This window comes from Cetorhinus maximus, chromosome 17 (assembly GCF_964194155.1).
Source record: "Cetorhinus maximus chromosome 17, sCetMax3.hap1.1, whole genome shotgun sequence".
NCBI classification, from domain to species: domain Eukaryota; kingdom Metazoa; phylum Chordata; class Chondrichthyes; order Lamniformes; family Cetorhinidae; genus Cetorhinus; species Cetorhinus maximus.
This window is the reverse complement of record NC_135895.1, coordinates 54,312,450-54,328,193: the sequence shown is the minus strand read 5'-3', so window position 1 is coordinate 54,328,193 and position 15,744 is coordinate 54,312,450. Positions and strand designations below refer to the sequence as shown.

Genomic DNA, 15,744 nt, shown 5'->3' with positions numbered 1-15,744 from the left:
CACCAATGTTCTCACCTCTTCTCCAAAAGGTGCTAAGTAAGTATTCACAGCTATGGAGAACCCTCTAGTACCTCACACAAGTGGCCGGTTTTCATGAGTGTGCATACCTGTGACATGTGTGGCTAAAGGGTTGCTGTGAGAAAGAACGGTCCCTTTCCATAGGATACTGATACCAGTTCTGGGACAGGAAGGAACTGTATCGATGGGATGGACTCTACCTGAACCAGAATGGGACCTCTGTCCAAATGGAAAAGGTAAACAGGGAGGTGGCAAAGGCTTTAAGCTAGTAAAATGGTGGAGAAATCTATAAGTAATGTAAGCAGTTGAAATGTAAACAGAACAGGGCAGGAGAGCATAGAAAGAATAAAGTAAGGGAGGATATATCGTATGCAATGCAATAAAACCTGTGCCATCTTGGGAGAGAGGTGATTCAAATTGGTTTTAAATCTGTTTTCACAGGACTTCCACCTATCCATAATTTATAGAGGAAGTCAGGAGAGCAATCAATTGTTGGGTCCATAACTGATTTTCCCCACCCCTAGACTACATCTGTGGATGTCTTTTGGCCTGCTTCTGAGCCAGAAACGCCAGGTTCAAGCCCAACCCCAATGCCAGGGGCAGCATAATCCACCCTGCCCGCAACCCCCCCACCCTCCTCACACCCCCACCCTCCTCACACCCCCCAACCTCCTCACACCCCCACCCTCCTCACACCCCCGGAAGCAAAGTCGGCGTGGAGCTAAATGGGCTGCTAGTCGGACTTCCGCCCCTTGCTGGAGAGAATGTCTTCCCCTCGGGAGCTGCCAGCCAATCTAATTGGGTGGCAGCTCCAGTAGTCCTGGTGGTGCCTTAATGGGCACCGCCGGGGCTGCAAACAGACCCAGGGAGTAGGCCTATGGATCCTGGAGCCATGTAGGTCTTGGGCGGGGAGGGTTTGGGTATTTTAGGGAGGGGATGGAGGGCTTTGTGGGTGGTGTGTTTTATAGAGCAGGTAGGTAGGAAGAAAGGGGGCCACTATCTCAGGGGGGGCTGGCCTCCAAAGTGCAAAGGGCACTGTATTCTGGCGTGGGCAACATATTATCAGGGTCAATTGGCTTGTTAACAAGCTCAGTTGACCCCTGATTATTTATTTAAATATGAATGAGCAGGGGTATTATGGGGATGTGCTCAGGGGTGGGTGGGTAGGTGGTGGGGTTTGCACCCACCGTATTTTACATTCCTTCCTGCCGAAAACATGCCCGGAGGGGGCATGTAAAATTCAGCCCCAGGACTTCTTGGCCATGGAAGGAGTGTTCATGTTGTAGCTCAAACAAGTTGATAATCAGCACGCTAATCCTTTCAACACTTTCCCATTGTTCTCCAAAGGGAAAAGCAGTGCGTGAAGAAAACAAACAAGGGTACAACTATTAAACCAATTGTATTGCTCAACTGCTTCCTTGGTTGTGATCAGCACCCTCAGGATGGAACTTGGGAACTTCCTGATCTGTATGTCTCAGTATATGTTGTACAGTACATTTCCCCACTCAGCTAATAACATTTATTTAAGTTAACACTTATTCAGGAATTAAATTGAAATATATAATGTACAAATACAGTTTTAATTTTGTATGAAAACCTATTATGTTAAAGGTACCTCCTCTTATATTCAGAAGACCGTCGCAAACTCCAGCTTTGACATCAACAGCAACATAGACTCCTTTAATGTTGGCCCCTACATTAAAGCCTCCCTTTACACAGTCTCTAGCATCATTCAATGTGTAACCTAAAGATTAAAAGAAGATAAATGCTACCAGTCAAGATTTTAATAATTTGAAATTAATTTCATGGCCTGAATTTTATATTCAGTGCTGAAGTGATGGTGCTCACTGCTAACCTGAAGCTGCCCACAAAGATCCAGCAATCTCTATCATGTGGATTTCACCTTTCCCACCATTAAATTCATTCTGGCGCAAGCTAGAGGGGATTTCTGGCAGCAACATTGATGTCATCAAACAGACTAAGCACCAATCACATTGAAGAACTCTGACAGACAACAAACCAGGAAATAGCAAACAGATTTTATCATTCATGTTTTATAATATCACAGAAAGTGAAATAAAGATTGGGACATTCACATGGGCTAAAGAATGAAAGCTGAAATATAAACATACATAAAATTATATTTTACGACTTAAAAATTCTGAATTTTTTATTACAGTATGGAGAAATTTGCCATTTCACAATGCAAAATTATTTTTTCAGGGCAAGAGGGGTTGTTCAGCAATAATTATGACTTAGTATGTTGTTAAATACCTAGGGGTGTAACTTTTTCAAATGAAAGCTAATAGCTTACATCAATGCAAATTATTTCAAAAGATTTCCATCTGCGAAGAGTTCAAAAAGGGCACCCTGAGGATGAATGGGGAATCACTGCCAGCGGTTCTGGATTTAAGTGTTTCACTCCACATCGACAAATACCAACTTGCTGTTAGTTTCACAAGCGTATTGACAGTGAACGCTGACAGTTTTACCATCATTATGACCACAAAATTCGGGCCTATGATTTATAAGACTTCAGGAACATTATAAAAGTAATAACAAAGTAAATTGTACTATGATATCACAATTATCAACCTATTAATTCTGTCTCCATTTACATCATCAACTCATCATTCCTTTGGTTGGAAACAGACTATGTGATTCCCCACAGACCCTGATGGAAGTGTTGGTTCTATTAAAATTATAACTTTTTCAAGACACAATAGGTAAATTGTCAGCTCTTCCACCAACTGAATGGAAAAACCCTTTTTCAGTTTCCATCAGCACTTTTACACCTTAGAAAATAATATTAAAAGTAATGTTTGGCTTTCATATGTGTGCATCTATGGATTGCTCCAAACTGCTCAGAACGTAGGAGCAATTATAGGCCATTCAATTTCTTGAGCTCATTCCACTATTCAATTTCACGATGGCTCACCTCAGCTTCATTCACTCGTTTTTGTTGCATGTTCCTTGTTACCATGTATTCAAAAAAAAAGTCTAGCAATCTCAGTTTTGAAAATTTAAAGTAACCTAATATCCACAAATTTTTAGGGGAGTAAGTTTCAGATTTCCACTAGCCTTTGTGTGGACAAATTGCCTCCTGAATTCTCTCCTAAATGGCTTAGCTAAAATTTTGTGTCCTCTTTTTATGAATTCCCCTACTCGTTGCATGGTATTTAATCAATTTCAACCTTGGTGATCTCCTGCACTGTAGGTTTAAACTTATAATTTGACATTCCAGAGGAAAGAAAATGGAATCAACTAAGGGCCTATTGAAATTGACCCCCACCCTCCCTCCCAACTCCCTGCCATCCCACCACCTCATCAGTAAATAAAAGCTCCGAAGCTAAGCTCTTCTTCACAGCCACTCATTGGAATTAGGTTGTGTAGTGTCATTTAATATTCTTGCAAGTCAATCAAGCAATTATAGAAGTATTGTAAGTTCCAGCTAACTGTGCAAATTATAATTTCTGCATGTAGTATATAACACAAATATTATTCTTATCTATGATCTTTGCAGCCCAGCCACAGGAAAATAGTTTGGAGTAAAACAGCCAATCTGCTTAGTTCCAAAGCAGTTGTGTAATTACTTTTAGATCTTAGGGCCACACTTTTTAGCTTGAACAAGGGTCCTGTTCATTCACTGCAGGGCTCCACAGATACATGTGTCATGATTAAAACTCTTCTTTACATTGACTATCTTTCAGCACTCACAAGCTGGAAAGGAATGCATTTTATCATCTCTGAGCAGGAATTCACCAACAGCAGTGAAGCAACTTCTCCAGCAGTTTAGTGAAATATGCTTCTACCTTCATTTTAATATAGTTGGGCACCATTCAATGAGCTCAAAAGGAACATTTAGAAATGAAATGCCTACTGACATGTCAAAAGAATCACTTTAAACTGATTGCTATCTTGACAGACATTGAAATTTGCTTGCTTATGGATCCTGGAATTTATAAATATATATATAGTCACAACAAAATTTACAAAAAGTGAAAGCACACAGTAATTATGAATAATGGAATTCAAGTCTCTGGTTCCATATTTAAACATTTTGTATGAATTCTTACTCTTTACTGATATTCTATAACATTAGGAATCATATGTTTAATTTTGGAAAACATTAATTTCGTAAATTGGAATAATTGGTTAATCTGTGCCCTTGTAAGTGATGATCAGGACTTTTTCCAATAACTTGGCCATTATCACAGTTATTTCTGATCATCGTTGGTTGCCAAGTGTTTCTCAAAGAGTAGGGATGAAGATCATATGAAACCCTGATGAAGATTTTTAATAATTTCCTTCAGTAGAGCAATGGCAAAGCCTAAGAAACAGGTTACTTCCCTCCCCGTCACCCCCATCTTCTCGGGGCTGGTGCATCACATGAGGGTAACCAAGTATGAGGAATTGGAGAAGATGACTTAAAGAAAGGGGACTTTTATCAAAGAGCAAGCATGACAGAAGCAAAATAACACTACACTAGGATTTTATGCTCACACATTTTCCCAGCTCTTGCCTATGAATTACTGAATTGCAGCACACAGCTCCTTAAAGCAGAGTCCTAACCTTTATCAGTAAGACAAATGTCTATCAGCTTAACTACTTCTGAAACCTTGAAATGAAGAAAAATGCAGGTCAATAATTTAATGAATTAAAAAAAGACGTACCATCTTTCTGCATTTCTTTGACATCAACTGCCCAAATATATTCATAGGTTCCACCAAGTACACCCTCACTCATGTAATGAGTTCCATAGTCCTTAAAGACTTCCCTGTATTCTCCATAATTGTACATAGTTGGCAGTTGCTTAATTCTTTGAAAGAACTCATAATGGAGCATGAGTTCCCTGGGTTTTATCTTAAACCGAGCCACTTGGAGTGAGAACTGTGCATGAAACAAACTTTTTTTCTGAAAAGGAACCAAAATAATTCAATGGCTGAAGAACATGACCAGTGAAATATTTAAATTGCATGCACACCCATATACACAGTATGTATTTGTAATATCTGGTCAAAGGAAAGAATAAAGGAATTTTAACCACACATTTTCTTCATGATACTCTTTAAATCCACTCTCAGACACTTTTGTTCCCTGGTGTATCACTGTGACTCCTCCTTTTTCTATTCTATCCTGTCTGTCAGTTATTTGACCGAGTGTGACATCAAGAAGCTCTCATAAAATTGAAGTCAATGGGAATGAGAGGGAGAGCTTCCCCCTGGGTGGAGTCACACCTAGCAAAAAGGAAGATGGCTGTGCTTGTTGGAGGCCAATCATCTCAGCCACAGGACATCGCTACAGGAGTTCCTCAGGGTAATGTCCTAGGTCCAACTATCTTCAGCTGCTTCAGCACTGACTTTCTCCTGTCATATGGTCAGAAATGGGAGTGTTCACTGATGATTGCACAGTATTCAGTTCCATTTGCAACTCTTCAAATAATGAAGCAGTCTGTGGCCACATGCAACAAGACCTGGACAACATTAAAGCTTGGGCTAATAAGTGACAAGTAACATGCCACATCACAATGTCAGGCAATGACTCCAACAAGAGAGAGTTTAAATATGTCACCTTGACATTCAATGACAATACCATCATCAAATACCCCCACCATCAAAATCCTGGGGAATACCATTGACCAGAAACCTAACTGGACCTGCTACATAAATACTTTGGATGCAAGACCAGGCCAGAGGCTGGGTATTCTGGGGAAAGTGACTCATGTCCTGACTTCCCAATGCCTTTCCACCCTCTACAAGGTAGAAGTTAGGAGCATGATGGAATATGGTCCACTTGCCTATGTGAGTGCAGCTCCAATTACACTCAAGAAGCTTGACACCATCCAGGACAAAGCAATCCACTTGATTGACACTACAACCACCACCTTAAATGTTCACCCCCTCCACCATCAGGTTAATGTGTTTGCACTGTGTACCATCTGCAAATGCACTGCAGCAACTTGCCAATGCTTCTTTGACAACATCTTTCAAACCTAGTGACCTCTAACCTCTTGAAGGACAACAGGGAGCAAGCGCATGGAAATACTATCACCTCCAAGCTCCCCTTCAAGTCACACACCATCCTGACATAGCTCTACATTGCCATTTCTTCATTGCCACTAGATCAAAATCCTGGAACTTCCTCCATAAGGGCAGTGTGGGTGTACGTATTGTACATGGACTGCAGAGATTGAAGAAGGCCATTCACTAGGACTGCAGCACTTTGAGAAGGCTCACCATCAATTTCTCAGGGACAATTGGAGATAGCAATAACTGCTTACTTTGCCAGTAATGCTCAAATCCCATGATTGAATAAATCAAAAAAGTTAATCTCAAGTGTGAGAGTTTTTTTGTGTTATAAACTCATGGCTATGGCAACTGGACTGACAGATTTTCACAAAAAGATAGCTTTTTAAAATAAAACCACAGGTTTCTTTAGAGTGCACACACAAAACTCCAGTTTCATCAGAGAAAATGAGAAAAATAATCTTCTTAGCCAGACAGTGTGTGGCATGAGGAGACCCAAGAAATTGGAGGGGAACAAAATAACTTAAAATATCAGACTCACACATTTCTTCAGATTTGATTGAAGTATGCCTTAACTTGTACGTGATACATAAGGGTAGTGATATTATTTTCTATAGCATGGTGCCTAAATCAGGCATGTTCATTGACACTTCAGATTGAGGTGGATTTTGAGGATCACACAAAGGGTAACCTCTGGCCCATGCAATGCCTGGCCTGTGATTTCTCAATGCTACTGTTCATTACAAATCTGAAATGTTGACCCATTTTCCAACTATATCAACCCTTGTTTGAAGGAAACACATTTATCTAAAATATAATTAAGCAATTACTGAATAAGTTTGACAATTTATTGTTTCCCTCTCCTTCCTTCTCCTGAATGCAATAACTCAAACTGGGGTACAGCTCCCTAGGTGGTGATCACTGTCTGATACCTGTTTATGTGAGCAATTCAACCATGGCATGAGTGCCAGGTGAGCCTGATCCAGTTCTCATCAACATTCATACATATGCACATTCTAGGAGAAGGAGGAAGGAGTCACTAGCTACAGTTAAACAGGAGAAAGATGAATGTTTCTCATCTTTAGTTCAGGTGGGGTGCGGCCAATCATAGTGCTCCTGTTGCTACTCCAACTAAGATCATCCATCTTGAGCCATGTATGAGCTTACTAAGCTGCCAGAAGAATTCTTATTATAAACTTTTATTCCTTAATCAATTTGGCATAAGGAAAAATTGTGAAGACCAAGATCAATAGTAGTTTGAAATATACCATTGTCACATACTTACTGATGCAGAGTTTTGTAGGAGCTTTCGCATCATTTTCTTGAAATTATTACCATTGTAACTGACTCCAATTTCAAAAACATCTGGGTAGCTAATTCCAAAACTAAAGCCAACTTTTTGATTCTTAGATTCAAATCTGCTGTGTGTAAAATTTGAAAATGATTCATGTTCACTCAAGGAGAGTTCAAATCTTCCTTCAGTCTGGAATGAAAAGAATACATTACTATGAAATGAACTATTTTGAAATGATTCATGTACGTAAAAATTACAGAAACATGCACGTATAACACTTTCAAACTAATGATTTGGATAATACTGAACTAGTCAAAGTATTTGAATAATGGCCATAAAGTGTCCCTTACAGCGAGAAATTTTTATGATTCCTGAGCGTGTAAAAATAAATTGAGAAATTCTTTGTGATTTGTAACAGCCACAATGTACATGATATTGCATAAAAATATCTAAATATGTTTTAACACTTTTGAAATGAATTTGTTTAAAATATATAGTGATTACTTCATGGAAAATAAAAATCCAGAGGCACCATGATTTCAGCCCATGATGTGAATCGATCTCTATAGCATTAGTAGTTTCCTAGGCGTTAGTAGTGATTCCTTTGTTAACCAGCTTGGTGCTGGTATTTTAGTATTCTTGTCAAATCATTCATGGAGCACATTGCTGATGCAATCGTATTACAGCTCCTTTATATTGTTGGAGTTGGAAAGGCTTTGGGGTTGGTTGAGGCAGAATGCATCTTATAAGAAAAATTGAATAAATATTTGAAGCAGATGAAAATACAGGGTTATCATAGCATCATACAACACTGAAGGAGACCATTCAGCCCATCAAGTCTGTGTTGGCTCTTTTGAAGAACAGTCCACTTAGTCCCACTCCCAAACTGTTTTCCATGTTGCTGCATTTTTTGCCTTTAAGTTTTTAATCCAATTCCCTTTTGAAGGCAACCATTGAATTTGTGTTCACCACCATATATCCGACAATACATTTCAAATTCTAACTGCTTGTTGGTCTGAATTTTTCTCTCGTTGGGCGTGCGCAATCGGTGGGTCTGGGAGCGGTTGGGAAACGGGACCCTGACCGTGATCGACGCCCGATCGTGATTTCACGCTGGCTGGCCAATTAAGGCTCGCCCAGCCTGAAACACATCTTCCGAATGGTCGGGAGGGGCTGGGTGGGGGCAGGGGCTTGTTGGGTGCTGGGTCCAATGGTGACCTGGCGGGCACTTTAAAATCTGCAAAGGCAGCTCACTGAAGGCTGCCAGGGGAGAATCTTTATTTGATCTAGAGATTGGAGCAACGGCCTCACCAGTGGCAGGAAACGTCAGGCTGGAGGCCAGGTCAGGTGGGTACTCGGCCCCCCATTTCTCGGACGAGTGCCTCGCGGTCCTCGTGGAGGAGGTAGGTGTGAGGCGGGACACCCTCATTCCCAGGGATGGCAGGAGGAAGCCACTGTACCAGACCAAAAAAACTTGGGAGGAGGTAGCAGCCAAGGTCAGCAGCCACGATGTTGTGAGGTGCACATGGGTGAAGTGCCACAAAAGGTTCAACAACCTGTTTCCCTTGGCAAGGGTGCGTTGGCATGGATCAGCATGGAGAAGTGTGGCTGTTCCCCCTGTGGACCCTGTTAGAGTCTGAGTGCCAACTGTCAATGATGCCGGAGCTGGCCATGGGAGTGAGCCCTGGCTGCTTAGCTTGAGTGCCTTGCGGCTCGAGGGCCACGACTCGGATGTGCCCTGTAAGGTGTTCCTCAGGTAGTGTTGGCCAGGCTGCAATAGCGCTTCAGGTAGAGAGTGGACTAATCAATGCTCCTCTGTCCTTTCAGGAGAAGAGGAGCTATAACAATGTGGAGCAGTTAAGGACAGGCAGAGGCCCCCAAACGTCCTAATCATGACGAGGTTTGAAATGGATGCTTTGGAGCTGGAGAGCTGCCACCCACCTCGGTCAGCCAGTCATGGAGAGGCAGGGGTCACTGATGAAGGTAAGAGTATAGGGTACTGAGGTGAGAGAGTCGGATTGTGCAAACATTCTTCTGTAGTCTCATCATTAATGGGAGCCTCAAAACTGAAGTCCCCAGTGATGGCACCATGATGCAGATCTCCGTTGTGCCACCAGGGCACCTGGCCTGCACAGTCACAGTGTGATGACTTAAACTACTGACATGTCATTTTTCTACCTTAGATTCGCCAGCATGCACTCAATCTCAGGACCCTGAAGAGCCACCCTTGACGCCAGAGGGCTGCCAGGCTTCAGATGCACCTGTGTCACGCCCGCTCTCTGAACCAGGCACCAACACAGATACCAGCACCTCGGTGGGCATTAGATTGTCAGCTAGAATGTCAGTGCACAGCAGTGAGGGCACTTCGCACTCGCTTGAGGAGCTGGCAGTCGGAGGACTGCTGGTGCCCAGGACGATGCTGAGTTGAAAGCAGATGATGAGCCTTTGGAGCCGTCCATTAGTCGGCAGATGCTGGATGTCCAGCGGGATACGTGGGAGGGTCGAGCGGAGATCCATGAGGATATGCATCTGTTGTGGAGGAGTCCATGCAGAGCATGAGCACTGCGTTGACCCTCATGGCCGAGCGCACTGCCTCCTCCATTGAGAGAATGGCGACTCTCATGAAGAGACAGCTCCACGGACAGAATCAGGAGTTCCTGGGGTTGCATTTGGACCTGCAAGCCCTCATACAGGTAATGCCCTCAGGTGGTCAGTTTCAGTGTGGGAGATGGATGAGGCACCCAGTATCCCAGCTAGGTGCCTGTCCATCAATGGCGAGCAGGGAGGTCCAGAGTGACCTCACGTTGGCGCACAAGTTGCTTGTTGTCTCTGTGGGCTCCTCTCACGGCGCTCTGGATGATAGCAGCAGCTCCTCTGCCCCTCTGCCAGTGACTGTGGCATCTGATGAGGCTGTGATGACTGGGGAGATGCCAACAAGATAGCAGAGTCAGCAGGCTGCCTCCAATGCCACTGCCAGCGAGGTCGGGGGGGTGGATGGCAACAAGATGCAGCACTTGCAAGCGTAAGTTTAAGGCACCAAGAGCACAAGAGGGACTGTTCATGGGTGATCTTCTGTTCTGCCATGTTTTGTTAATATGTTTACTGGAGTGGTCATTAACACCAGATATAGTAATGTTCATTTGTTGTGAGTATCAAAATTATATAAATTTTGCTTTTGTCTTAATGGCCTGAGTATGCTTCACCTTTGTTTTTGGTGCAGGGTATGCAAGTATCTAATGCTGGACGTGAGTGGCTCTAAACTTTATTGTACAGGCACTGAGTGGACTTTGGGTTCAAATGAAATGGTCATTTCAGACGTCCGGGACGGAGGTGGCAGCCCTGGCATGAGGTGGAAGCTGATCTTTGGCAGCCTAGCTGAAGGACCATTGGATCAAGGCATACCTAGTGTCCCTGCCTCCCTGGAGGTTACTGAGGTCTGCCTCCATGCCCTCAGTGTTCTCCTCACTGTGCTCCTCTTCTGACTCACCGTTGGATTCATCCTCTATTGCCTGTGCAGCTGCCTCAAGATCCTCTTCCTCCAGTGGGTCCCCCCTTGTCAGTGCCAGATTGTGGAGAGCACAGCATGAAACCACTATCAGTGATACATGCCCTGGCAGGTATTGTAGTGCACCCACTGAATGGTCCAGGCATCAAAAGTGCATCTTCAGAAGACCTATGGTCCTCTCTATGGCCACCCTTGTGGAAACATGACTCTGCCTCTGTTCTTGGGTGGTGGATAGGCATCATAAGCCACATTTTCAACAGGTAACCCTTGTCACCCAACAGTCATCTATCCAGTCAGGCTGGGGCATTGACTAGCCTTGGCACCTGGGAATTTCTGAGGATGTAAGTGTCATGGGAGCTGCCAGGGTACCTTGCAGAGGCTTGCAGAATCTGTGTCTTGTGGTCACACACTATCTGGACGTTCATTGAGTGGAAGCTCTTCCTGTTGACGAAGGCGCCTGGCTGACCCGCCTTGAGGGCCACATGTGTGCAGTCGATTGCACCCTGAATGCGGGGGAACCCAGCAATTGCTGAAAACCCTCTGGCTTGCTCAGCCTGGCTGGCCTCATCTGTACGGAAATGAATAAATGTCATTACCTGCCTCAACAGAGCTTCTGTCACCAGCTTGACGCAACTGTGGACAGCTGATTGGGACACTCCACACAGATCCCCCACACTGAGCCCTGGAAAGAGCCGGATGCATAAAAGTTGAAGGCCACTGTGACCTTCAGAGCCACTGGCATGGGGTTTCCACCCATACAGTCGGAGCTGATCTCAGGCCCAATCATATGACAAATGGATGTCACGATCTCCCTGGAGAGGCCGAGCCTCCTCCTTCAGAATTGCACCTTGGATATATTGAGGTAGCTGCATTGCTGCCTGTAACCCCTAGCAGCAGGATAGTGGCATCTTCTGCGGCCCCTTCCACCTTGGACTACCTGCTGGCTCTGCACCCCTAGCGCTTGCACCCCTCCTCCCACAGGTCACTCCCCTGGAAGCTGCATTGGGACACCTGGCTTCCTCTCCCTCCTGTCCCTTTCTTCCTCCTCAGAAGAAGTGCCTCCAGCAGAGACCACAGTCCCCATTACCAGGGTTACAGAAGGCTGTCTGATACTTGGCAGGGTCCACACAGTCAAAATCCTCCGGGGGCCTTGGAGATATCTGAGTCCTGAAATAAAGCCTGGAAATACTATGAATGAAGCTCAGAACTGAGATGAAGCTATCAAGTTCAAATAAGTAACCAGCAGCAAACTGTCTCCTAAACTCCTCATTACTAACAGTGGTAATGATGCTGACCCTTTTTATCTCACCCTTGGATGAGGTTTTGTAAAAGGTGGGCTGCCCGTTTGTCCATTTTGCCCGCACAACGAGCATGAAATTGCACAGGCAATGTAAAATTGTGAATAATTGCCTTCTTAATGGCCTTAAGTGGCCTTTCAATTGAATCTGAAGATTGCTCGCTTACGGGATGATATCAGGACGCTAGCCCGACGTCATCTCACGTGATTGTTTGCCCGATCGGGTTGGGTACGTGCCCGCCCGCAGAACGTAAAATTCTGCCTGTTGTGTGTAAGGATTTTTCTCAAGTCCTCTCTGGGTCTGTTGGCAGTCAATTTAGTTTTGTGCCATCTGTTTATTGTCATTAAAAACAGTTTCTCTTTATTTATTCTATCTAAACCCATCATAATGTTAAACACCTCTGTTAAATCTCCTCTTAGTCTTCTCTGCTCTAAGGAGAACAACCCAGCTTCTCCAGTCCATCCATGTAAGCCCTCATTGTTGGAACCATTCTAGTAAATATGTTAGAATGCCAATAGAATTTTGGATTGCTCTAGTATAGAGCCAGCACAGACACGATCAACCAGTGCTGTGGTGTCTATCGTTGCAAGGTTCTATTTTAAAACATTGAAAGAGGTGGAAAGTTTGGAAGAGTCTCTAGATACAATTAAAAAAGATTGAAAGTGTTAGAAATTAAAACCATGTTTAGACTAAGCATATATTTCGTCATCAACTTGGAATAGATGAGGCCTCTGCAATAGTGGAGAGTAACTGGATGGATATTTAAAAGAAATAACCATAATTCAAAGCTGTGTTACAGTTTTCAGTTAACTTTGCTTAATTAAGATGCTTGCTGGAATGTGAAAGTTAATTAGTGGGTGCTAGTAGAATAGAAGTTTATTTAATGGAGTATTCCATGGTTCAACAGTCTATTAAGTAAGTAGAACAATTAGACCAGTGAACAGCTTACCAACAGGTTTAACAGGCCTTACAAGCAGCTCAGCATGAACAACTGATAATAGGCAAAAACAAACAACGAGGCTTCTGAAAGTAAGCTTGAAGGCTGAGAATGGTATTCAAGGGAGGTATGAAATCAATCATGGGAAACAGCATGGATAAGATAAGGGAGGATGAAGTAAAAGCCTGTTTGATCAAGGACAGAAGGCACTTGCAAAGGCTATAATAGGCCGTGGAATATGGGACATAATATAAGGGCGGGCTTTTATTCCATGATTTAACCAAAGAACTCAATGCACCATTGGACACTTTATATTGAGACAAGTTTTCAAAGGACAATTAAATCCTGCCAATATAACTGCCAGATCCACCCCTGATAAAGGGTATAAACAATATATTTTTGAAAGAAGCCATTGCAGTAGGTGGTGGAGCGAAACTCCTAAGGGTGAAACTGGTGTTGGTCTAACACTCTTGGGCAGTTTGAGAAGTCATGAAGATGTGAGGCACGGAAAGGAGGGAAGAAAAATGCTGTTTGCACATGTCAACCATCCTCCTTTACCTGGACCAATATTCACTGCTCACTACTTTTCAGTCGTATGTTTTTGTTGTATAACTAGTGTGTTATTATCAACTTAAACTCAGCATACCCACCATACTGGTTGCATTCAATCCTAGTAGATTTATTAGATAATTGATAACAACAATGAATTGTGCTTAAATTAAAATATCAATAAATTGACAAGCTTAACAACTAATAAATGATTTCCCTTTTTAGTTCAGGCCTATGTCAACATCTTAAATATTGAAAAGATAGTGGGTGAGGTGGTGAAGGCTGTCAGTGGAACAGCACAACTAGGTGTCATGGAAGTGTAAAGAACACACCAAGCAGTAAGGGGTTAAAATTAAATCTTTAAGGTTTAAAAACTCCTCCAAAAATGAAGGAAACAATGGCTGGAATCTTGTGCCCTCATAGCAAGTTTGGTAGTGTGGGGGACATTTAGTCAGGAAGGAGGGTGGTGGGTGGAGACCCTGCCACCTTCTTGCCTCCACCCCAATTAAGCCCATGGGCTTGGGGCAGGGGTGTTTGGGGGTGTTGTAGGGTGGCTGAGTTGTGCTATTAATGGTAGAGTTGATCTGCAGGCACTTCTTTGGTGGAAACTTTAAGTTTATTTACAATATACTCAGCAGCAACTACACGTGTGCTTCCGCCCCAACTCTAACTCTACACTGACTGCCGAGGTCGCCTGTGCTACTCTCCTATTGGTTACTACAGACCATGTGATTTTCCTTAACAAGTATTATTCTTAAAGGGACATTACACACTAAATAAAACCATAATTACTACATTCCTCCCCCTTTAATTCGACTATACATATTATATTTACAAGTACATATTTTTCAGGACAACATAATATTTACAATGAGTAAGGAATTTACAAGTTCAGTCTTTCAGGTGGTTTCCTGGTATGTGTGGAATGTTGCAGCTCCACAACTTCAGATTCTTTGTTAGGCACCTCCTTTTCTGGAGTTGCCTGAACATCAGGTGCTTCAGTGGGCACTTGCAATTCTGTATTCTCAACTCTTAGGAACATTAGACATGTCTGTCCTGGGTTGAATATCCTCAACAGGAAACGCAGACCCGGTCATAATCACTGGTGGAACCATATCTTGATGATTTGTCTCTCTCTTCCTTAAATGGTCCACATGTTTACGGATGATCCGGCCTTCCACCTACACGTGGTAAGACAGAACTCCATTCACCGCAATTATTTCACCCAATAACTACATTGATCCTTCCTCGAAATTTTTCACTAATACCAGCTCTCCCATGGTAAATTTCCTCTCACGACTATGCCAGTTGTGTCTAGTTTTCTGGCTTCCCTGACTCCATCCCACCTTCCCCCCTAAATTCGGCATTATTAAGCTCAATCTTGTCCTGAGACGGCATTTCAACAACAACTCTGCAGATGTGACAGCTGTTGTTGTATGAGGGGTAGTCCTGTAATGAAAAAGAAAGCTTGCTAGCTTGGTTGCCAAGGAATCACCAGTTAGCTTTTTCATGCCTGCCTTGAATGTTTGAACTGCCCTTTCGGCCAGTCCGTTTGAAGAAGGGTGGTACGGTGTAGTTTTCACATGAGTGATACCATTGAGACTGATAAACCATTGAAACTTAGCACTTGTAAATGCCATGCCATTATCAGAAATGACTACTTCTGGTAGTCTGTGAATGGCAAAACTCTGACATAGTTTCTCACTTGCAGTGGCTGACGTTGGTGACTTCACCTCATATACGTCCAACCATTTTGAATGGGTATGGACAATGAGCAGAAATATTGTTCCCAGGAAAGGTCCAACGTAGTCAATGCGTAACCGCACCCATGGTCTATCCGGCCACTCCCATGGGTGTAACGGAGCTGTCACTGGCAACTTTTGCAGTTGCTGACATTGTACATAGTGCTTTTCTAAACTCTCTATTTTGCCATCCATCCCAGTCCACCACAGATAACTCCATGCTCTGGTTTTCATTTGGGAAATTCCTGGATGGGCACTGTGTAGTTCAATTAAAAGTGGTTCCATTTCTACTTAGTTCTGTTGAAGGGTCATGAGGACTCGAAACGTCAACTTTGCTCTTCTCCGCCGATGCTGCCAGACCTGCTGAGTTTTTCC

At 43.3% G+C, this 15,744-nt stretch overlaps 1 protein-coding gene across 1 annotated transcript in view; it reads right to left on the bottom strand.

Annotated features, from left to right (window-relative positions):
- Positions 1-15,744, bottom strand: part of dab1a (DAB adaptor protein 1a) — a 473,747-nt gene that overhangs the window by 9,670 nt on the left and 448,333 nt on the right. Inside the window, exons 21-23 of the mRNA XM_078561911.1 lie at positions 7,330-7,527; positions 4,692-4,932; positions 1,634-1,762 (exon numbers count right to left, since the gene is read on the bottom strand). Of these exons, the coding sequence (XP_078418037.1) occupies positions 1,634-1,762; positions 4,692-4,932; positions 7,330-7,527 (568 nt within the window). The remainder of the gene's footprint in view (positions 1-1,633; positions 1,763-4,691; positions 4,933-7,329; positions 7,528-15,744) is intronic.